Source organism: Salvia miltiorrhiza, unplaced genomic scaffold (assembly GCF_028751815.1).
Source record: "Salvia miltiorrhiza cultivar Shanhuang (shh) unplaced genomic scaffold, IMPLAD_Smil_shh original_scaffold_326, whole genome shotgun sequence".
Classification (NCBI taxonomy): domain Eukaryota; kingdom Viridiplantae; phylum Streptophyta; class Magnoliopsida; order Lamiales; family Lamiaceae; genus Salvia; species Salvia miltiorrhiza.
Genome location: NW_026651527.1, coordinates 20,329 through 39,792, shown reverse-complemented (window position 1 = coordinate 39,792; position 19,464 = coordinate 20,329). Strand labels below are relative to the sequence as shown.

Genomic DNA, 19,464 nt, shown 5'->3' with positions numbered 1-19,464 from the left:
TTAGAAGAGAATATGTAAATCTTTAATCAATGGAAATAAGGAAAATTTGAGAAATAAAAAATGCAAAACCATAAAGCTGTCGGTATGTCATGTGGTTTCACACCATATCCATATTGTCGTTGTTAGTTTGGATTCCCAGCAAACTCAGGTAAATAAAAATATATTTTTTAATTTGATAAGAAACTCATTCATCCCCAAATTGAAAAACCCAAAGCCAGCGCCCAAGCTTCCTCATATCGTCCGTCGCACTATTCTGCAGCTCTCGTCCCTACGAAGGCTGCAATACTGGCAAGTACATCTGGAGCACCATTTCCACGCGGAAGCCCCAGCAACACTCGGAGAAATAATCAGAGTTTACAAAATCTTGAAGCCACGACGGAAACCCCGAGCATGATAGAAATCAACGACCATGATGGAGAACGTGAATAGCCAAGAGCGAATCTGTGAAGAGGAAGACTGGGCCAATATCTTGCTCAAGGCATGCCAGCAATACAATGAATCCAGCTCCAATTTTCCACTTTTCAGGCGCTGCTGAATGTTAATGGTGTGGCGAGCCTCCTTATACACCTTCAACATAAAGCATCAACATATAGACAATGTGAAAGACTGCACATTTCAACTTATCATTCTTCACATGTTTTTCTAGCTTATCTTATTCTTTACTTATCACAACATAATACATACACGGATTTTATAATAAAATACTAATGAAAAGCAACATCCAAGAAATCGAGTATGGATATAAGTGGCCATCGTCAAATAACCCACAGCTTCGAAGAAGGAGAATTCATAAGAAAATAGGAGCACCACCTATGTGCATGCTCTTGCACTACCTGCAATATAGTTAATTAAAGTGGCAATACCAGAAGAAATTTGAAGTAAAAATACAAGGAATCTAAGCTACAAACCTTAGTTTGTAAAACGAAAATTAGGGCTCGCCATGCTCTCCAGCGCTTTGCCATTGATGATTGAGAGGCTCAACTCTGACTTGAAGGGCTTCTTCTTCCCCGTATAATTCCTCTTGTTCCTCTAATATTCTTTTTGCAGAAACCACAACAGCTTCGCTGCACCATTGCACATCAATTACTCTAAGTGCGGATACTTGCGCAAAATCTATAGGGATCTCCTCCAGCTCCTCCAAACCTCTAATAAGAAGGTTGTCAAGGCATGGAAAGTGAGAGCTTTCTATTGTCCAAACTTGTAGACCCACACATTTACAAAGACCCAAGAATCTGAGACTGCGGAATTGGCCTTCAGCTGTTTCCCATTGCCCTTGTCTGAAGCTCCCGCCATAGAGTGTGAGCTTCTGAAGAAGGGGCAACACACCTATCTTATCTAATATGTCTTCCCAACATTGGGATTCATTAGTCTCTAGAAACAACTTCTTGAGCGAGTGTGGAAAGTTAATCTGATTCATCCCTACAATCTCTTGAAAAAAAGAACAGCTCAAGCATTCAAGTTTTTCCAGATAGTCTAAATTGCTTAGACAATAATTGTCATCACGATGACGTATTTTCAACTTTTTGATGTTTGGAATCCTCTTAACCATTTGTTGGTTACACTTGAAATGATTTATTACACCCAATGTTTGCAAATTTCCCAAAACAATGTCATCTTGGCCGTTGGGAGGATCCGGGAGATTGATCCCTGGTAATTGAACATGCCTAATGTGAGGCATGCACCAAATATCAGTTGGTATTGTAACGTCACCCATCATGTGATACCCACAAATTAATGTTTGTAGATTCCAAAATGGCCATATTGAAAAATAGAATCTGTAGGTTGAGAAAGCAAGGAAGCGTGAGTTAACTAACTGATAAATGTTTTCCTTGAAATCTGAGGATCTATAATCAGGCGAGTCCAATACCCTTAGCAACCTAAAACTGGGCAGTGGTATTTCTTCGTCTTCAGAAATCCATATCAAAGAACGAACATACGAAAACGAGTTTATGGCTTCATTCTCTGATGTCGTACTAAATTTAACAATGTGTCGTTTCCTTTGAGGATTAGACATTGGTCTTGTGTCGACAATGTAAAACCTTTCCTTAGCAGCTTCTCTCAAGCACAAACCCCTCAACAAGTCATGAATTTTGCAATTTTTTATGTTTCCAATACTACCCAACTCATGACTCAAGACCAAATTTCTATCAATAAGCTCTTTTAAATACTCTATTGCTATCTCTTCCAAGCTTTTCCCACTTACTGCTTTTAGAAATCCTTCACTAACCCATGATTTAATGAGCTTTGAGATATTGATCTCCTCATCTTCGCGAAAAACTCCCATATAGAGAAAGCACGGTTTCAAATAAACTGGCAATTGCTTATAACTCATGTGTAATATCTTTAAGCAACGTTTGTCATCCTCTAAATTCAATATTGAATTTATGTTTTCATCTATGTATTCCCAGAATTCTCTTGTACGTTTGGACTTGGCCAAAAGTCCTCCAACCACAACAATAGACAATGGAAGTCCTTCGCAACTTTTTCCTATTTTCATCCCAATTTCCTCTAGTTCAAGTGGGCAAACATCTTCTCCAAACACAGTTTTGGAGAGTAGTTCCCAACTATGATCCTCATTCAAAAGTTTCATCTCAAGGCCATTAGAGTCTGTTAATATAACCGCCAAATTTGATAGCCTAGTTGTTACCACTATTCTGCTACTATTTTTGTTATTTGGGAAATAATTCCTAATTCCATCCCATGCATCAATGCTCCACATATCATCCAACACAATTAGGAATCTTCTAGAATACAGATGTTGATACAACTTATTTCCTAATACACTGGCACTCAAATCTTGACCAATTTCTTCATCAATTAGTTGAAGAAGAAGTTGTGCCAAAATTCCTGTAATGGTATATTCTTGGGAGATTGTAGCCCAAACACAGATATTGAAATGGTGCCTAATGAGACGATCTTGATAAAGATTTAAAGCAAGAGTAGTCTTACCTAAGCCACCCATCCCTACAATGGGAATGATTTGTAGATCTTTGCTATGAGAAGTGAGCTTATCCTTCAAATTATACAAGACATCATCAACACCCACCATCCTACTCTTCTTCTTCTTCCCAATCGAAGAAGATCTCAACGAATCTGCAAGAGGAGTTGATTTTCTGTGCAGCTGATGTTGGACTCCCACAGTCTCTTTGATTTCCATGGCCTCCTTTTCGATCAAACCCATATCCTCCATCACCTTCTCTAGAGCTTCATACAAGGCATCGGAGCTCATCTTTTTCCCATCACTTGTGATCTGATCCACAATGTGAGACTCAATCACGTCTTCAGCCGCATGAGCTGCATCTGCAATGCGACTCTCTAAGGGATCTGCTTCTGCGGTGTAGCCAAGATGAGGGTTATAGCCTTGGAGAAATTCGAGCAGGAAATTAATCTTTTGAATGAGAGAGTGAAGTTGTTTAATGTGGAGAGAAATAGGAGGGCGAGGATGAAGCTGAAGGTTATCTATGATATGCATAACAGAAACCAGAGCTGCATAAGCTGCCATGGTTGTATTATTTCTTTGGAGTTGCAGAGGAAAGCAAATGTGAGAGCAGTGTGAGTAAAAATGAGAATGTAATTCTGAATTCTTAAAGTCTTGCCATATAACGAAGAGTTACAGCCGTTCCTTATGGAATTTGATTCGGTCTTAAATACGAAGCGACTTGGGCATTCTAAATCCACATATTCATATCAAGATAATTATTTTGTTATTTTTCTTTTCCAAATAATGTTCCCATCGACTTTTATTATCTCTATACTCCCCTCTGTACGCCTGAAACAACTTGTTTCTTTTAGGCGAGTATTAAACTATAGGTGGTTTTTTTGGGGCGAAAGTATTTGAAAAGATAATAGATTTTTGGAGCATTTATATCAAATCAAGTAAGAAATAAAATATTAAAGATTTTTATTTTTCATGACATATTGTGTAATTTATGAATTGCGTTGGGGGTGAGTATCCCAAAGTAGAATATAGAACATCTCAAGTGAAACAATCTAAATTATACTCCCTCCCTCCCACTAAACTTGACACTTTTGAGTTGGGCACAGAGATTAAGAATAAAGGGTCAAGAGTGTAAAGTAGGTAGGGTCCACTTATTTTATATGAGTAGAGAAAGTAGAGACCACATACTATTTTAGGAAAGTGCCAATTCTAGTGGGACAAACAAAAAAGGCAAGTGTGCCAAGTCTAGTGGGACGGAGAGAGTAAGTCGTTCCAAGTAGGATTAAGGGAGTATGAGTTAAACTTCGAGAAAATGTTCAAATTTAAATTATAATTTGTCATAAAATTTTGGACTAGTATAGTTTTATTTTGGATAAATATCTCTTTAAACCTCAAACTATTTTCGCATTATATATCCTGAACTATTGAAAATAATTTTTTAAATCTTGAACTATCAATTGTATCCTTCATCTATTTTTCACCCTTTGAATTTATAATTAATAAGGCATATAATCACATCATTTTACATAATATAGGTCAAAAAAAGAATAATTCTAAATACATTGTGGCATTTGGTGAGCCACGTTAAATTTTTGGAGTAAAAAATATAGACGAATGGTACAATTGATACAAAATTAATAGTTCAAAATATAAAATACTCCATCCGTCCATGAAAGAACTTCCTAGGAGGGAGTGGCATGAGTTTTAAAAAAAATATTATTGAGTGTATTGGGAGTTGTGAAAAAGTGTTATAATTAATATTGAGAGTTGTGAAAAATAAAAAGTAAGAGTAATTATAAGTGGTGGGGTATAGTCCAAAAATAAGTAAAAAATTCTTTCTGGACATCCCAAAGAGGAAATATAGAAAATTCTTTCGTGAACGAAGGGAATATTATTTTTAATAATTCAAGATATAATTGATAATACAAAAATAATTTAAAGTTTAAAGTGATATATACCCTTTCATTTTTCAACCTCTATCAATTTTATCACTGAAACAATGAAAGAGCAAGCACAACGAATTCTCCGGACATGCTAATTTATTGGGCCCACTTTTGGTTTTTTTTCGCCCCCCCCTCCTTCTCTCTTTTTTTGGTCTTTTTCTCTTTAGGTTGTGTTTACTTTGGTAGTAAAATTTTCATTTGAAAATGATGGATAAAAAAATGTGAGATAATATTATCTTTTTCTCCTTTTTTTATCATGTGTTTACTTTGTTAGAAATAGATGGATAAACAAATTGAAATGTTAGAAAATATTTTCACACCCTCCCAATAGGATAATATTATCCAACATTTGTGAGAAAAAGAGTGAAAAGGGGTTGCCCGAATAAATTTTCTAGCCTGATCGGAGAAAATTATCCATCATAAAAAACATGTGAAAATGATGAAAAATATACTTTTTCTAACCTTTTCTATCAAAGTAAACACACCCTTAATAAAAACTGCATTTCATTCATTGAATTAAAGTATATGACTGAAACGAAGGGGAGTAATATTCTTCTCAATTATTGTAAACTTTAGTGTCTCTTTTATAGCCAGCACTAGCAGTCATTACTTTAAGGGTCGTGTGTTTGCTTTTAATAAGGTATAATTTATCACTTAAAATGTAGATCATATTTTTTATACTCCCTCCGTCTATGAAAGAACTTCCTAGAAAGAAGTGGCACGAGTTTTAAGAAAAAATATTGTTGAATGTATTGAGAATGGATAAAATGTAGTTGAGTGTATTGGGAGTGGTGAAAAGGTGTTATAATTAATATTGAGAGTTGTGAAAAGTGAAAAGTAAGAGGATTATAAGTGGTGGGGTATAGTCCAAAATAGGTAGGAAGTTCTTTTGTGGACGTCCCAAAAAGGAAAGATAGGAAGTTCTTTCGTGGACGGATGGAGTATTTTGTTTGATTTGAAGGATAATATATTTATTCACTCCTTATAAAGTACTCCCTCCGTCCCATTGGGCTTGTCCCATTTGGTCTCGGCACGGTTATTAAGGAGAGTATTAGTAGTTTTAAGTGTGTAGATAAAGTAGGAGAGAGAATGAGAGAGAATATGATAAAGTAGGAGAGAAAGTGATAAAGTAGGAGTGTTATTTATAGAAATGAGACAAGATGGTGGAACAAACAAAAAAGGAATACGGGACAAGATCAATGGGACGGAGGGAGTAGTATAAAGTTATACCACCATTTTTAAATATAAAATTATTCATTTGTCAAGGGATAAAGAGCTATTCGAAAAATTATACTACCTGACCAAATTTTTTCATACATCAAAGCAAACGAGGTATAAGGTGGTAAATGTAGTTTATCTCTTTCTTATACGGTTATACCTCAAAGCAAACAGCTAAAGATAAGCCGAAGGGACTGGGCCCACTTCGCCTTTCACATATTACATCTAAAAAAAATGTTATTTTCTTTCAAAAGTGTCGAAATTTTTTCAATGGTCTGGCTATAAATTGATATTTATTTTTTATGAAATTGTTTTAAATTAACTCGGATAAGGTTCGTTCTTTTACCTTTTTGCTTTTTTTAAAGGCATTATTATGTAAAAGACTAATTAACAGACCGTTTTTTATCCATGCAAGCGGAACAACTCAGTAAAATAAATTCAGGTCCTTTTACGGGTAAGAAAGAATTCATCAAATCAGAACCCAAACAAAAACCTTGATAAAAAAAAAAAAAAAAAAGAACCCAAACAAAAACATTCCTCGAATTCGGCGGATTATACATAAATTAACTAACAATCAAAATCAGGCCCATTGCTAATGGGCCTGGAACGAATAGAAGGCCCTAAAAAGGAGAAAGATTCAAAGGTAAATTCATAACCAAAGAAAAGAACATGAAATTTAAATATAATACAAATCTACACTCCACGAAGACGAAGGAAACAAAGTTGATAACACAAAGTACAATACAAGAGCTGCAACTAGTCATTGCTGGAGCCTGGAACCATGTCCTAGCAGTAGATCAAAAAATAAAATAAAATCAATTTAAACCAAATCTACAATTTGATTTTTGTATATGCTATCATCTAACACAACAGTTAGAACTCGCCAAGTTCTCCAGTTTTTTGATAACGAAACACAATTTAGTTGGTAAGACTGTTGGAGTAATCATATGAAGAAAAATGAGGAAGTGAAGCCTAACTAACTCTAACTTGTAGGGCTGCCTCTTCCCCATATAATTCCTCTTGTTCCTCTAATATTCTTTTAGCAGAAACCACAGCAGAGTCGCTGCACCATTGCACATCAATTACTCCAAGTGTGGATACTTGTGCAAAATCTATAGGGATCTCCTTGAGGTTATCCAAATAATAAAGATAAAGGTGGTGAAGGCATGGAAAGTGAGAGCTTTCTGATATCCAGACTTGTAGACCCTTCATGTAGCAAACAGACAAGAATTTGAGACTGCGGAATTGGCCTTCACTTGTTTCCCACTTGCCTTCTTTGAACCTCCCCCCGTACAGTTTGAGCTTCTGAAGAAGAGGCAACGCGCCTATCTTATCCAATATGTCTTCCCAATAATACTCGGATTCATGGTCTTCCAGAGTCAACTTCTTAAGAGAATGCGGAAAGTTAAATAGGCTTTGTACAGAATCAGGCCTACTTGGATTGATCCCTTGAAAGAAACCGCAGGTGAAGGACTCTAGTTTATCTAGAGAATCAAGATTGCTGAGACAATAACTGTCATCAACTGTCTCGTAATATATTTTCAATTTTCTGATGTTGGGAATTCTCTTAGCCACTTGTTTGCTGCACTTGAAATTCTTCACTGTCCTTAGCGTTTGCAGATTTCCCAAAACAATGCCATCTTGGCTATTAGGAGGATCTGGGAGATTCAGCAGTTTGAACTGAATATGCCTAATGTGAGGCATGTACCAGATATCAGTCGGCGCAGTGAACCCGTCTAACCTTTCGACTATTAAGGTTTGTAGATTCCAAAACCGCCAGATTGAACGAGGGAGCTGATACCATCGTACATAAGCTGAGAAAGTAAGGAAGCGTGAGTTAACCAATTTCTGCATGTTAACTATGAATTCTATGTCTCCAAGGAATCGGACTTGAGTTGAGTACAATATCCTTAGCACCCTCGACATGAGAGGCGGTAGTACTTGATCTTCATCAAGATTCCAAATCAAAGAACGAGCTAGCACTGGCATAGACGACAAGGCGTTTATGGCTTCATTCTTTGATAAGGTACTAGATATAACAATGCGGCGTTGGGCAGCATTTCCCTGCATCCCTTGAGGAGTAAGTGCATAAAACCTTTCTTTTTGAGCTTCTCTCAAGCACAAGTCTCTCAACAAGTCATGAATTTTGCACTTTTTTATGCTTCCATTAATACTACCCAACTCATGAATTAGAATGAGATTTCTACCAATAAGGTCTTTTAAATACTCTTTTGCTATCTCTTCCAAGCTTTTTCCACTTACTGCTTTTAGAAATCCCTCGGCAACCCATAATTTAATGAGCTTTGAGATATGTATCACCTCATCTTCAGCGAAAACTCCCATGTAGAGAAAACATGGTTTAAGATGAACTGGCAATTGCTTATAGCTCATGTGTAATAGTTTTAAGCAACGCTCATCATCCTCTAAATTCACTATTGAATTTAAGTTTTCTTTTGTGGATTCCCAAAATTCTCTTGTATGCTTGGACTTGGCCAAGAGTCCTCCAACCACAATAATTGACAATGGAAGTCTTTTACAACTTTTTCCTATTCTCTTCCCAACTTCCTCCAATTCAAGCAGCCAACCTTGTTCCCCAAACACTGTTTTGGAGAGTAGCTCCCAACTATCAGCCTCATCCAAAAGTTTCATGTTAAGGCTGTCAGAGTTGGGTAATTTAGAAGCCAAATTTGATAGTCTAGTTGTCACCACTATTCTGCTACCATTTTTGTTATCTGGAAAATAATTCCTAACTCTATCCCTGCATCAATGCTCCACATATCATCCAATACAATTAGGAATCTTCTAGAATACAGATGTTTATGCAACATTTCTCCTAACGCACCCTCACTTAAATGTTGACCAACTTGTTCATTGAGTTGACTAAGAACTTGTGCGAGAATTTCTGGAATGCAATATTCTTGAGAGATGGTAGCCCAACCACAAACATCGAAATGCTCCCTAATAAGACGCTCTTGGTAAATGTTTCGAGCAAGAGTGGTCTTACCTGAGCCGCCCATCCCTACAATTGGAATGATTTGTAGATCAAGGCGATTAGAAGTGAGCTTGTCCATCACTTGAAGCTTGAGATCATTGTTCGCTAATATTTTCACCACGCCGCAAGTATACGGGTAGTTGTAATATATGGAAGCAAGGTCGTATCCCACAAGGATTAGTAGCTCAATCTAGTGATTATCCTAAGTCATTATGCTATAGCTATTTAGACTAAACGATGGAGTGATTGGTTTGATTATCTACTAATTACTTAACAAGTGCAAAGACAAATAAAACCAAATAAGCAAGTGGATTAATAAGATGATTAAGACGATTTAGGGACTAGGCATCGATGGTTAAGCAAAGGACTTCAATTATAGCTCAATACTAATCTTGACGAACCTAATTATCTAGAGTGATCTCCCAACTAGTTCTAGCCCCCTCCCGGACGACTAGAACGGTAGATTACGGGTTATAGTTGCCGTCCCCGGTCAACTTCTAACCTATAACTCCCAAAAGCACACAAAGAACGACATACTCTCACCCAACTCTCAACCTCCCGGTTATCGAATTGATATGTTTCAAACACCTTATCTATTGCAATTATCCTCTCCCGATTCAAAGTGCAAATTAGAAATGTATAGAATGTGGCCAACAAACCATACAAGAATTAAAACAAGGGTTTGAAAAGATAATGTGCAAAGGAACAAACAAGATTTATATTGAGCACAAATAATCAATCCATTACAATAATCATCTAGCCTAATCCCCAAATCAAAGAGAAACTAGCCTATCATGTTCAACAATAACATACTCAATAACAAAGGAAGCATAAATGAAAGAGAGAGAAAGAAAGAACAAATCCTATTCAATAGCTTGCTTCAATCCTCTCTCCTCTTCAATGCCTTCTTCAAATGGGTGGTTGAATGTAGTTATGGAGCTAGGGTTGTGAATGGAAGATTGGGAGTGGAAGGATTGGTGTGTGTAATGAATGTTGGAGAAGATGAGTAATGAAGAATGAGAGAAAAATGGGGAAAAAATGAGGTTTTAGAGTCAAAATTCGCGTCTGGGCCCACCAAAGGGCGGATCCCCGCCTTATCCCCGCGGTCGCGGCACGAACCGCGGTTGGGAACGTGGCTGGAAAGGGAGGAGGCCGCGGTCGGGGACCGCGGCCGCGGCTCTGACCGCGGGCGATGTTCAAAACCGTTATGTACTCGGGGCGCAGGAGGCCGCGGTCGGGCCCGCGGCCGCGGGTAGGACCGCGGTTCAGGCTTCTTCTGCTACGGCCGGCTGCCGCGGCCGTGGGGTCCTGTGCAGCCGGCTTTGTCGGCTCCGTTCTCCCTCGTCCGAGCTCTGATTCCGGCGCCGTTCGCGCTCACGGATTCCTCTCGAGACATACTTCACTCTTATGCTCCCATAATTCTCCAATTAACTCTTGATTTGCCCTGAAAACACTTCAAAAGCAACACCAAGCATCAAAACTCAACAAAACTCAAAATTGGGCTACAAACACATATTAGCAATCGATTTATGGAGGAGAATGACAACAATTCATGCGATATTGAGGTATGAAATCCATGTTTGTCAATCATCAACGCCCACCATGCTATTCCTCTGCGTGATTGAAGCATATCTCCAGGAATCAGGAGGCGTTGACTTTGTGTGTAGCTCATGATGTTTGAATCCCAATCTCCCTTGAATCTCCACGGCCTCTTTCTCGATCGACGCCACTTCTTCGATCACCTTCTCTAGAGCTTCATATAAGGCATCGGAGCTCATCTCTTCCCCACCATTATTGATCTGATCCACAATATAAAACTCGATCACGTCTTCAGCTGCATAAGCTGCATCTGCAATGCGACTCTCCAGAGGATCTGCTTCTGCGCTGAAGTCAAGATGGGGATTATAGATCTCCAGAAATTCTTGGAGGAAAATAAGCTTTTGAGTGAGAGAGTCAACTTGTTTGATGTGGAGAGAAATAGGAGGGCGAGGATGATGCTGAAGTGTATCTATGATATTCATAAGAGAAAGGAGAGATGCATAAGCCGCCATGATTTTAGAGAAGCAAAAAATGCAGAAAATGAGATGGTGCTTCTGAATGCTTAAAAGTTGACCATATATGGATGATTACAAAATACCAAGTAATAAAAAATGTAGCATCACAATCATAGTAAGGAAGATTTGGCAATTTGAAATATTGGTATTGCAATGGTATGCCTTAGCTTTCACATGCAATTGCAATATGCTTCCTACAAGAGAAGGCTAAGGAATGAATAAAAGGCCATTGGATACTAAAAATTCTCTATTTTTCTCTACATATTTCTTTCTATTTTTATTACTTTCTCTAGTTCTCCCAAATTCTCAAAATTTTCATGATCTTGAATGCAACAATCATTACAAATATTATTCACCTATAGTTTGTAATTTTCATCATATATTATTTTAAGTTCATCTTTCTTCAATTTTCTTTCTCTAGCTTATAAGTTCAATCATCTAATTAAATACTTTGGCAATTTATAAGCTCATGAGAAATTGCATTTTATAAGCTCTTTAAACATCATAATATAAGCTTAGCCAAACACCCCATAAGTCCAAAAAAAGCACCAACAACAATGACATTAGAATCTACACTTAATTCAACCATTCCACTCCAAAAGTTTACAAACATCCTATAGTTGAGCTGCGAAGCTCTAACATATTCCCAAATCAACTTGAAGTTTTTAAAGTCATGTGTCTCCAGTCCACCTTCAACAACCTGGTTAACAAAATAGGGGACATGAATTAGATCTATTGCGTCAAAGACTTAAAAAGGGAAAACACTATACATATTGTTTTTAAACACCATGCTTTGATCCGTTTTTAAACACCTCCAGAAATTGGAACTGACATTTTATATTACAAAATGAAAACTAGTATTCAAATGATTAACTAAAACAACATTCGACAACAGTACTAAATATGAAGAAAACTAGCCAAATAATCCAACAAATATACTTACTAATGGAATTGAAAAGGCAATGAGAATTCAAAAGAAAGAGAGAAGAGGAGCACATGAATCCATTTCGTTGCTTCTTGCATCCACTACACCTGCATATATAGTTTATCCATCAGTCAAAAGTCACAAATCAACCAAAGTAATTAAAAATTAATAGAATCAATCCAAACCAAATTCACAATTTGTTTCCATACCTTAGTTCTGTAAGTGTGTAACACGAAAGTTAGGACTCGCCAAGCTCTCCAGTGCTTTGCTGTTGATGCTCGAGAGCGTAACTTGAACTTGAAGGGCTTCTTCCCCGTATAATTCCTCTTGTTCCTCTAATATTCTTTTCGCAGATCGAACTGCAGAATCGCTACAGCGGTACACATCAATCACTCTAAGTGTGGATATTTCTGCAAAATCTAATGGGATCTCATTCAGCTCAACTATTCCATTAAGATCAAGGTGCTCAAGGCATGGAAAATGCGAGCTTTCTATTGTCCAGACTCGTAGACCCTTACAGAAGTGAACACGCAAGAATTTGAGCCTCTGGAAATGGCCCTCGGTTGTTTCCCACCGCTCATCTTTGAAGGATCCCTGTATGAGCTTGAGCTTCTCAAGAAGGGGCAACACACCTATCTTATCCAACATGTCTTTCCAACATTGGTCTTCACTGATTAGTAGAGTCAACTTCTTGAGAGAATGTGGGAAGTTAATTTCTCTCTTTAGAGAATTAGGCCCACTTGGATTCACCTTGAAATGAAAACGGCAGTCCAAGTACTCAAGTTTATCTAAATAATGAAGATTGCTGAGACAAAAACTGTGATCACCAAGTTGCTGACAATAAACTATATGCAATCTTTTGATATTGGAAATCCTCTTAACTACTTGTTGGCTACACTTGAAATCATCTACTCTCCTTAGTGTTTGCAGACTTCCCAAAACAATGGCATCTTCGCTTTTAGGAGGATCTGAAAGACGGATGCTTCGGAACTGAACATGTCTGATGTGAGGCATGCACCAAATATCAATTCCCTCAGTAATCTCAAAGATGTTTTCAACAACTAATGTTTGTAAATTCCAAAATAGGCTGATTGAACAAGGTAATTTGAAATTCCGTGATCGGGGAGAGATGGCAAGGAACCGCAAGTTAACTAAATCTAGGCTTCCTAGCAGTTGTACGCTTGCAATAGATCCAAATTTACACGAGTTCAATATCCTTAGCAACCTCAAACTCAGCGGGGGTAGTACTTTGTCATCAAGCTTCAATGTCAAAGAACGAACTAGTTCAGATGACATAGACGGCAATGCGTTTATATCTTCATTCTTTGAAATAACAATGCGGCGATGGGCAGCATTTGCTATTCCTTGAGGAGTAAGTGTATAAAACCTTTCTTTTTCAGCTTCTCTCAAGCACAAGTCTCTCAACAAGTCATGAATTTTGCATTTTTTTAAGCTTCCAATACTATCCAACTCATGACTCAAAACTAGATTTCTATCAATAAGATCCTTTAAGTACAATTCTGCTGTCTCATCCAAACTCTTCCCACTTACTGGCTTCAAAAATCCTTCAGCCACCCACAATTTCACAAGCTTTGAGATAAAAATCTCCTCATCTTCGTGAAAAACTCCCATATAGAGAAAACATGGTTTCAAATGAATCGGCAATTGCTTATAGCTCATGTGTAATAGTTTTAAGCAACGCTCATCATCCTCTAAATTCACTATTGAATTTAAGTTTTCTTCTATAGATTCCCAAAATTCTCTTGTATGTTTGGACTTGGCCAGAAGTCCTCCAACCACAACAATTGACAATGGAAGTCCTTTGCAACCTTTTCCAATTTTCTTCCCAATTTTCTCCAATTCAAGTGGGCAACCATTTTCCCCAAACACAGTTTTGGAGAGAAGGTCCCAACTATCATCCTCATCCAAAAGTTTCATCTCAAGGCTACTAGAGTTGGGTAATGTAGAAGCCAAATTTGATAGTCTAGTTGTTACCACTACTCTACTACCATTTTTGTTATTTGGTAAAAAACTCTTAACTCCTTCCCATGCCTCGATGCTCCACATATCATCCATTATAATCAAGTATTTTCTACCGAACAGGTGTTTATACAAGATTTCTCCTAACACATCCTCACTCAAATGTTTATCAACTTCCTCAGTTAGTTGGCTAAGAACTTCTATGAGCATGTCTCGAAAGCTATACTCTTGAGAGATGGTAACCCAAGCACAAATATGAAAATGCTCCTTAATAAGAGGGTCTTGATAAATGTTTATAGCAAGAGTAGTCTTACCTGAGCCGCCCATCCCTACAATCGGAATGATTTGTAGATGAAGGCGATCAGAAGTGAGCATATCCTTCATTTGAAGCAAGACATCATCAGCACCCACCATTCTACTCTTCTTCTGGAAAATTGAAGCAGATCTCACTGAATCTGAAGGCGTTGACTCTGTGTGCAGCTGATTTTGAGTCTGTTTGACTTCCATGGCCTCTTTTTCGATCAACGCCATTTCTTCAATCACCTTATGTAGAGCTTGATACAAGTCAATGAAGCTCATCTTTTTCCCACCATTATTGATTTGATCCACAATATGAGATTCAATGACATCTTCAGCCGCATAAGCTGCATCTGCAATGCGACTCTCCAACGGATCGGTTTCTGTGGTGTAGCCGAGATGAGGGTTATAACCTTCGAGAAATTGTTGCAGGAAAGTAAGCTTTTGAGTTAGAGACTCAACTTGTTTATTGTGGAGAGAAATTGGAGGGCGGGGATGACGTTGAAGGGCATCTATGACATTCATAACAGAAACGAGAGCCGCATAAGCCGCCATGATTTTTGAGCTTGTGTTATCTTTTGAGAGTAGCAGAAATTGGAGCAAATACAGAAAATGAGAGTAGTGTGAATGAAACTGATATACAGTGCTGCTGAATTATCAAAAGAGACGACGTAGTACTAATAAATTAGTGTATAGCGCCTTTTCGAAGATCAATTAAAAAAAAGTTAATAAGTTGTTCAATATTAAAGCCGATTACATTTTCGATGACATGATAAAATGATGTGGTGTGTAGGTGTCAAGCAACTTATCTCGCGTGGAAATAAAACGACTGCGTTTTATTAGAGCAAACCAAAAATACGGCGTTTTAGACATAACGTTTTGTTAATTGGATTAAAATTATGATAATTCAACATTTTTTATTAGATATTGTTCCTAATTTCTTCATGCAACGTTTCATCTCCCTTGTTTTCTCTTCCAACTATCTCCTTCGGTCACCCCCTATCGTTGCTCTCCCATCTGTAGCCGTCGGTTTACTTTGCTCACAGTGAGTGTTGGAGAGGTACTGAAAGTGGCGGCTCATTGGGACAATAGCGGCGGACATGTATGTTTTAGATTCTTCCTCATATGTTGTTCCGTCTCTTTTACTCAAAAATTGAACGGGAGAATCAAAAATTAGCTCATAATGATTCTAACCTCTCGATGCTGACAACAATAGAACATTCAACCGAGATTTTTTAGAATTATTTAGGTTTCCACCTTCACAGGTTTGATGCACCGACATGTAATCCCGTCGCCTTTGGATCCAAATGAAAACGACGCGGAAGAAGATGACATGTCGAATAAGCTAGATTTCCACAATCTTGTCGCCTTTGATAGCTGAAATTCACGTTCTTGAAGAAGGCTTGAGAGATCGAATGTGAATTAAGAAATTAGGGTTCATGTGAATTAATACAAAGAAATCACAAAACGACAATGTTTCATGTCATTGAAAATGACGGCGTTTTGTTATTTTACCAACGAGCCACGTAGGATCCACGTCATTTTAAAATTTGGGGGAAATGAAATTGGGGTCAAAATTGAACAACTTATTAAGTTGGTGTATTTAATTGTAAAATCCTAACTTCGCGTCAAATATGGATTTTTAGCAAAGTTTGTGTATTTATATATAGCAATAATAATAATAATAATAATAATAATCACCATATATAGCCTATATTGATTATGTAAATTTTATTCCATTACTTCGTCCATGAAAAATATAATCTCTTCGTCCCACGAATCTCGAGTCAATTTCTTTTTTCGGCCGTCCCACGAATCTTGAGTCATTTTTATATATAGTAAAACTTAGGGGAAAAATAAGGGGTTATAATTAAACTTATCTTAATTAATTGTGTACTTTTCTACTTTATTACCTACATCCTTACCTAATCATTTTTCTACTTTATTACCTACACACTTAAAATACTAATCTCCAATTCTTTAATTTTCGTATCGAAAAGAAGTGAATCAAGATTCATGGAATAGATGGAGTAACATTTTTGCTTTTTTTGGTGTCATTCTAAAATATGTAGGTGACAATTTTAATACTCTCTAGTTAGTTGTCTCATTATTATGTGACAAGTTTAATACTCTCGCATTTTGCCTCACTTGACTTGCATTATTTTTCGAGTTGTTCCATTTAACTTGGTCTAGTTCATTTTTTATAACAATAGGAGCTATTAATTTACACGAAATAAATGGATTACAAAACTTTATATAAAATAAATATATACCTTTAAATAATTTTATTGAAAAGAATTAGATCAAATGAAGCAGAATAGATGCACAATTTAATACTCCCTTCGTTTACGAAAAATAATTCATTTTTGTTATTTTGGGATGTCCACAAAAACTAATCCATTTTTATTTTTGGAAACTATCATCATATGATGAGTCTTATTCTTCACTCACAATATAATTAATTATAACTATTAACATTGTTTTTCAAGTGGAATCATTTTTCCACTCACAATGAACTAAATCATTTTTATTAAAATTTATATCATCTTCTTCTAAAATTATTTTCTGTGAACATAAGTACCATAAGCATGAACTGATGAAATTGGTCTATTCCAGTGGATAGAACTGCCAATGTGGCTATGACGCAATGAGCCTTCCTACTTATTAGTATAATAATTTAGCAATAATAGTTAGTAATTTGTTGTCATCGAACACAACAAGTATGATTATATATTATTTCAACCACTATTTTTTTTTATATATGAAAAGACCAAGAACAAGAAAAAGAAAATAACCCTCTTCTCTTTGTTCATTCTTAAATAAAATGGATGCCAATTATTTCATATTTATTTTGATTTCTTTTCCACGTGGAAATCACATAGAGATTGTCTAATCTCAAGGGACCACAATGAAAATAGTTTTGCTAAAAGTAGTCTCACTTTGCTATCAATGCCTAAATCATGTGTATACATGTGTAACAACATTGTCAAGTTTCTCCTTTTCTTTGACACGTTATTTTTTATTATTATTATCTCTTTAAAGACATTCAAACAATGAAGGTCTTTTTCATAAATAAAAAGATCCATAGTTCAATTTTCCCTTTTTTTTTACCGTAAATAAAAATAAACAAATATCTATCACACTGAAAAAGTAAATTACATATATAACTTTTCCTATTCATTTAAAATATCCTTTCTTGCCCATAAATATACATAATTGATCGCGATATGATCAATTTTAGTAAAAAAATTATTTAGAATATTAAAAATAGAAAAATAATTCCACATTAAGGATATTATTAAATAGATTATGAGTAAATAATGTAAATTATAACAATAAAATTATGAAAATTATGTGGGATAATGTCCAAAAATATAAAGTGTATAAATTTAAAGGACGTACAAAAAAATAAAAATATGCATAAATATGAGGGAAAATGAGAACGGAGGGAGTAGTATTATCAATTTCAAAGAATTTTAGCCGTAAGAGCACTCCCAGCAGAAATCCCAAAATTATGCTCCTATAATCCTCCCTAAAGCTTCCCTAGTTAATTTTAGGATCTCGATTTTATAAATGCATACACCAGATCTCCTATTTTCTACATAAAAATAATAATTATGTATGGGCCCTACTAATTATAAGCTTAAAATAAATTTTGGGTGGGTGTAAATTTAAGATTGAATTTAGGTGGGTGTAAAATTTTTTGTGGGCCCCATCCAATTTAGGGGATCTGTTGGATGCATTTTTTTTTTATCTCATTTTCAATTGTTTTAGCCTAAATTTAGAGTTAGTAATGCATTTAGGTGATCTGCTGGGAGTGCTCTAAGTCTTGTAAGTTATGTTCCCCCTTCTTCTTTTTTCAGTGAATAAATATTTTTAAAAATTACGTGATAATAATTCAAGCACAAGACTTTTAACCTTAATCACTAATTATTTTACCGTTAAATCAACAGATGCTCACTATGATCCTTATTTTTGTACCGATGAATGGTTGGTGGTTCAATCTCAAATCCCTCTCATCCTCAAAAATATTAAATAAGGAAAAACCAAATTATATACTTCCTCAGTCTAACTCATTTTTTATTTTGATTCGTCTCCTCACTAAAAGTGACTCGTTTCCATAAACAATAATTATTTTTTGAAAATGTGCAGAGTTTTATCTAATTTACACACTTTCTTTAATTTATGTGCCGAAAAAAATGAGCCACAAATAACCAAACAAAGAAAATATCCTCTTCGTCTCTCAAACATCTTCCTAAGGGAGGGTGTCACGAATTTTGATAAAATTAGTTGTGTATTTGATGATCAATGGAAAATGAGTTTCACTAAAGGAGAAAATGGAGGGATAATATTATCCCTCCTTGAAGTGAAAATAAGGAAGGAAAAATGGTGAATTTCTCTTTTGTGTAAAATGTGGAATAACCAATGAGACATTTAAAGGTATAAATTTTGGTAATCCCTCCTCATTTTCTCATCAATCAAAGTGACAACACTCTTAGCGTCTATCAAAATTACAACACTTTTTTATAAGATAGGGATCACATTTTATTCTTATTTTTTCTATCTTAACAAAATATCCCTTATTTAACCAAAAAAAAAACCAACTTCTGATCAGACTTAATTAAACCTAAACCACTAATTTCATAAGCTAGTGAAACTCTTTCTCCATTATAAATTTATCAAATGTTGGAGTACTTCTTTTGTCCCAATTAATTTGATTAATATTTTCTTTTTATTATTTCAATTAAATTAATTTATTTATTTATATGAAAAAAATTAAAAAAGATTTTTATGACTTTTTTACTTATACACTCTATTCACTTTATTATCAAACACGCTTAAAATATTAAAAATATTGTAACTTTTTAAATTTCGTGGTGAAAAGAAATTGATCAATTTAGATAGGACGCAGAAAATTAAAATTTATGTTCAACTAAAGTGTCATAGAGTATAAATTAAGAATATAAAAGTTCCATTTTACTTTGAATGTGATTTCTTTTAATAAATTAGTTAAATAAAATAAAACATTTAAAGATCGCGCACGGTGAAATCGAACCCAGCATTACGTCACAGAGAGATAAAACACGAAGCATAAACTGAGACGGTTAAAATAAGAG

The 19,464-nt window shown here is 35.8% G+C and overlaps 3 protein-coding genes across 5 annotated transcripts; all 3 read right to left on the bottom strand.

Annotated features, from left to right (window-relative positions):
* On the bottom strand, positions 1–3,623 carry LOC131004122 (putative late blight resistance protein homolog R1A-10). 2 transcript variants are annotated; one of them, XM_057930729.1, is made up of 2 exons: positions 909–3,623; positions 1–833 (listed from the first exon to the last, which is right to left on the bottom strand). In XM_057930729.1, the coding sequence occupies exon 1, from the start codon at positions 3,500–3,502 to the stop codon at positions 929–931; it is 2,574 nt and encodes an 857-aa protein (XP_057786712.1). In that variant the 5' UTR covers positions 3,503–3,623; the 3' UTR covers positions 1–833; positions 909–928. The 2 variants fall into 2 exon arrangements, with proteins under 2 accessions (XP_057786712.1, XP_057786711.1); XM_057930728.1 differs by having other exon boundaries at positions 1–567.
* A 3,448-nt stretch (positions 3,624–7,071) lies between these two features.
* Positions 7,072–9,170, bottom strand: LOC131004126 (putative late blight resistance protein homolog R1B-16). The gene is made up of 2 exons (XM_057930737.1): positions 8,911–9,170; positions 7,072–8,857 (listed from the first exon to the last, which is right to left on the bottom strand). Exons 1-2 carry the CDS (start codon positions 9,168–9,170, stop codon positions 7,072–7,074), a joined length of 2,046 nt encoding a protein of 681 aa, XP_057786720.1.
* A 2,533-nt stretch (positions 9,171–11,703) lies between these two features.
* Positions 11,704–15,022, bottom strand: LOC131004120 (putative late blight resistance protein homolog R1B-16). Of its 2 annotated transcripts, XR_009094915.1 has the most exons (3): positions 12,280–15,022; positions 12,089–12,177; positions 11,704–11,845 (listed from the first exon to the last, which is right to left on the bottom strand). XR_009094915.1 is itself a non-coding variant. In XM_057930727.1 (2 exons), the coding sequence occupies exon 1, from the start codon at positions 14,900–14,902 to the stop codon at positions 12,281–12,283; it is 2,622 nt and encodes an 873-aa protein (XP_057786710.1). In that variant the 5' UTR covers positions 14,903–14,998; the 3' UTR covers positions 11,704–12,177; position 12,280. The 2 variants fall into 2 exon arrangements, 1 of the variants encoding a protein (XP_057786710.1); XM_057930727.1 differs by having other exon boundaries at positions 11,704–12,177; positions 12,280–14,998.
* Positions 15,023–19,464: the final 4,442 nt, after the last annotated feature.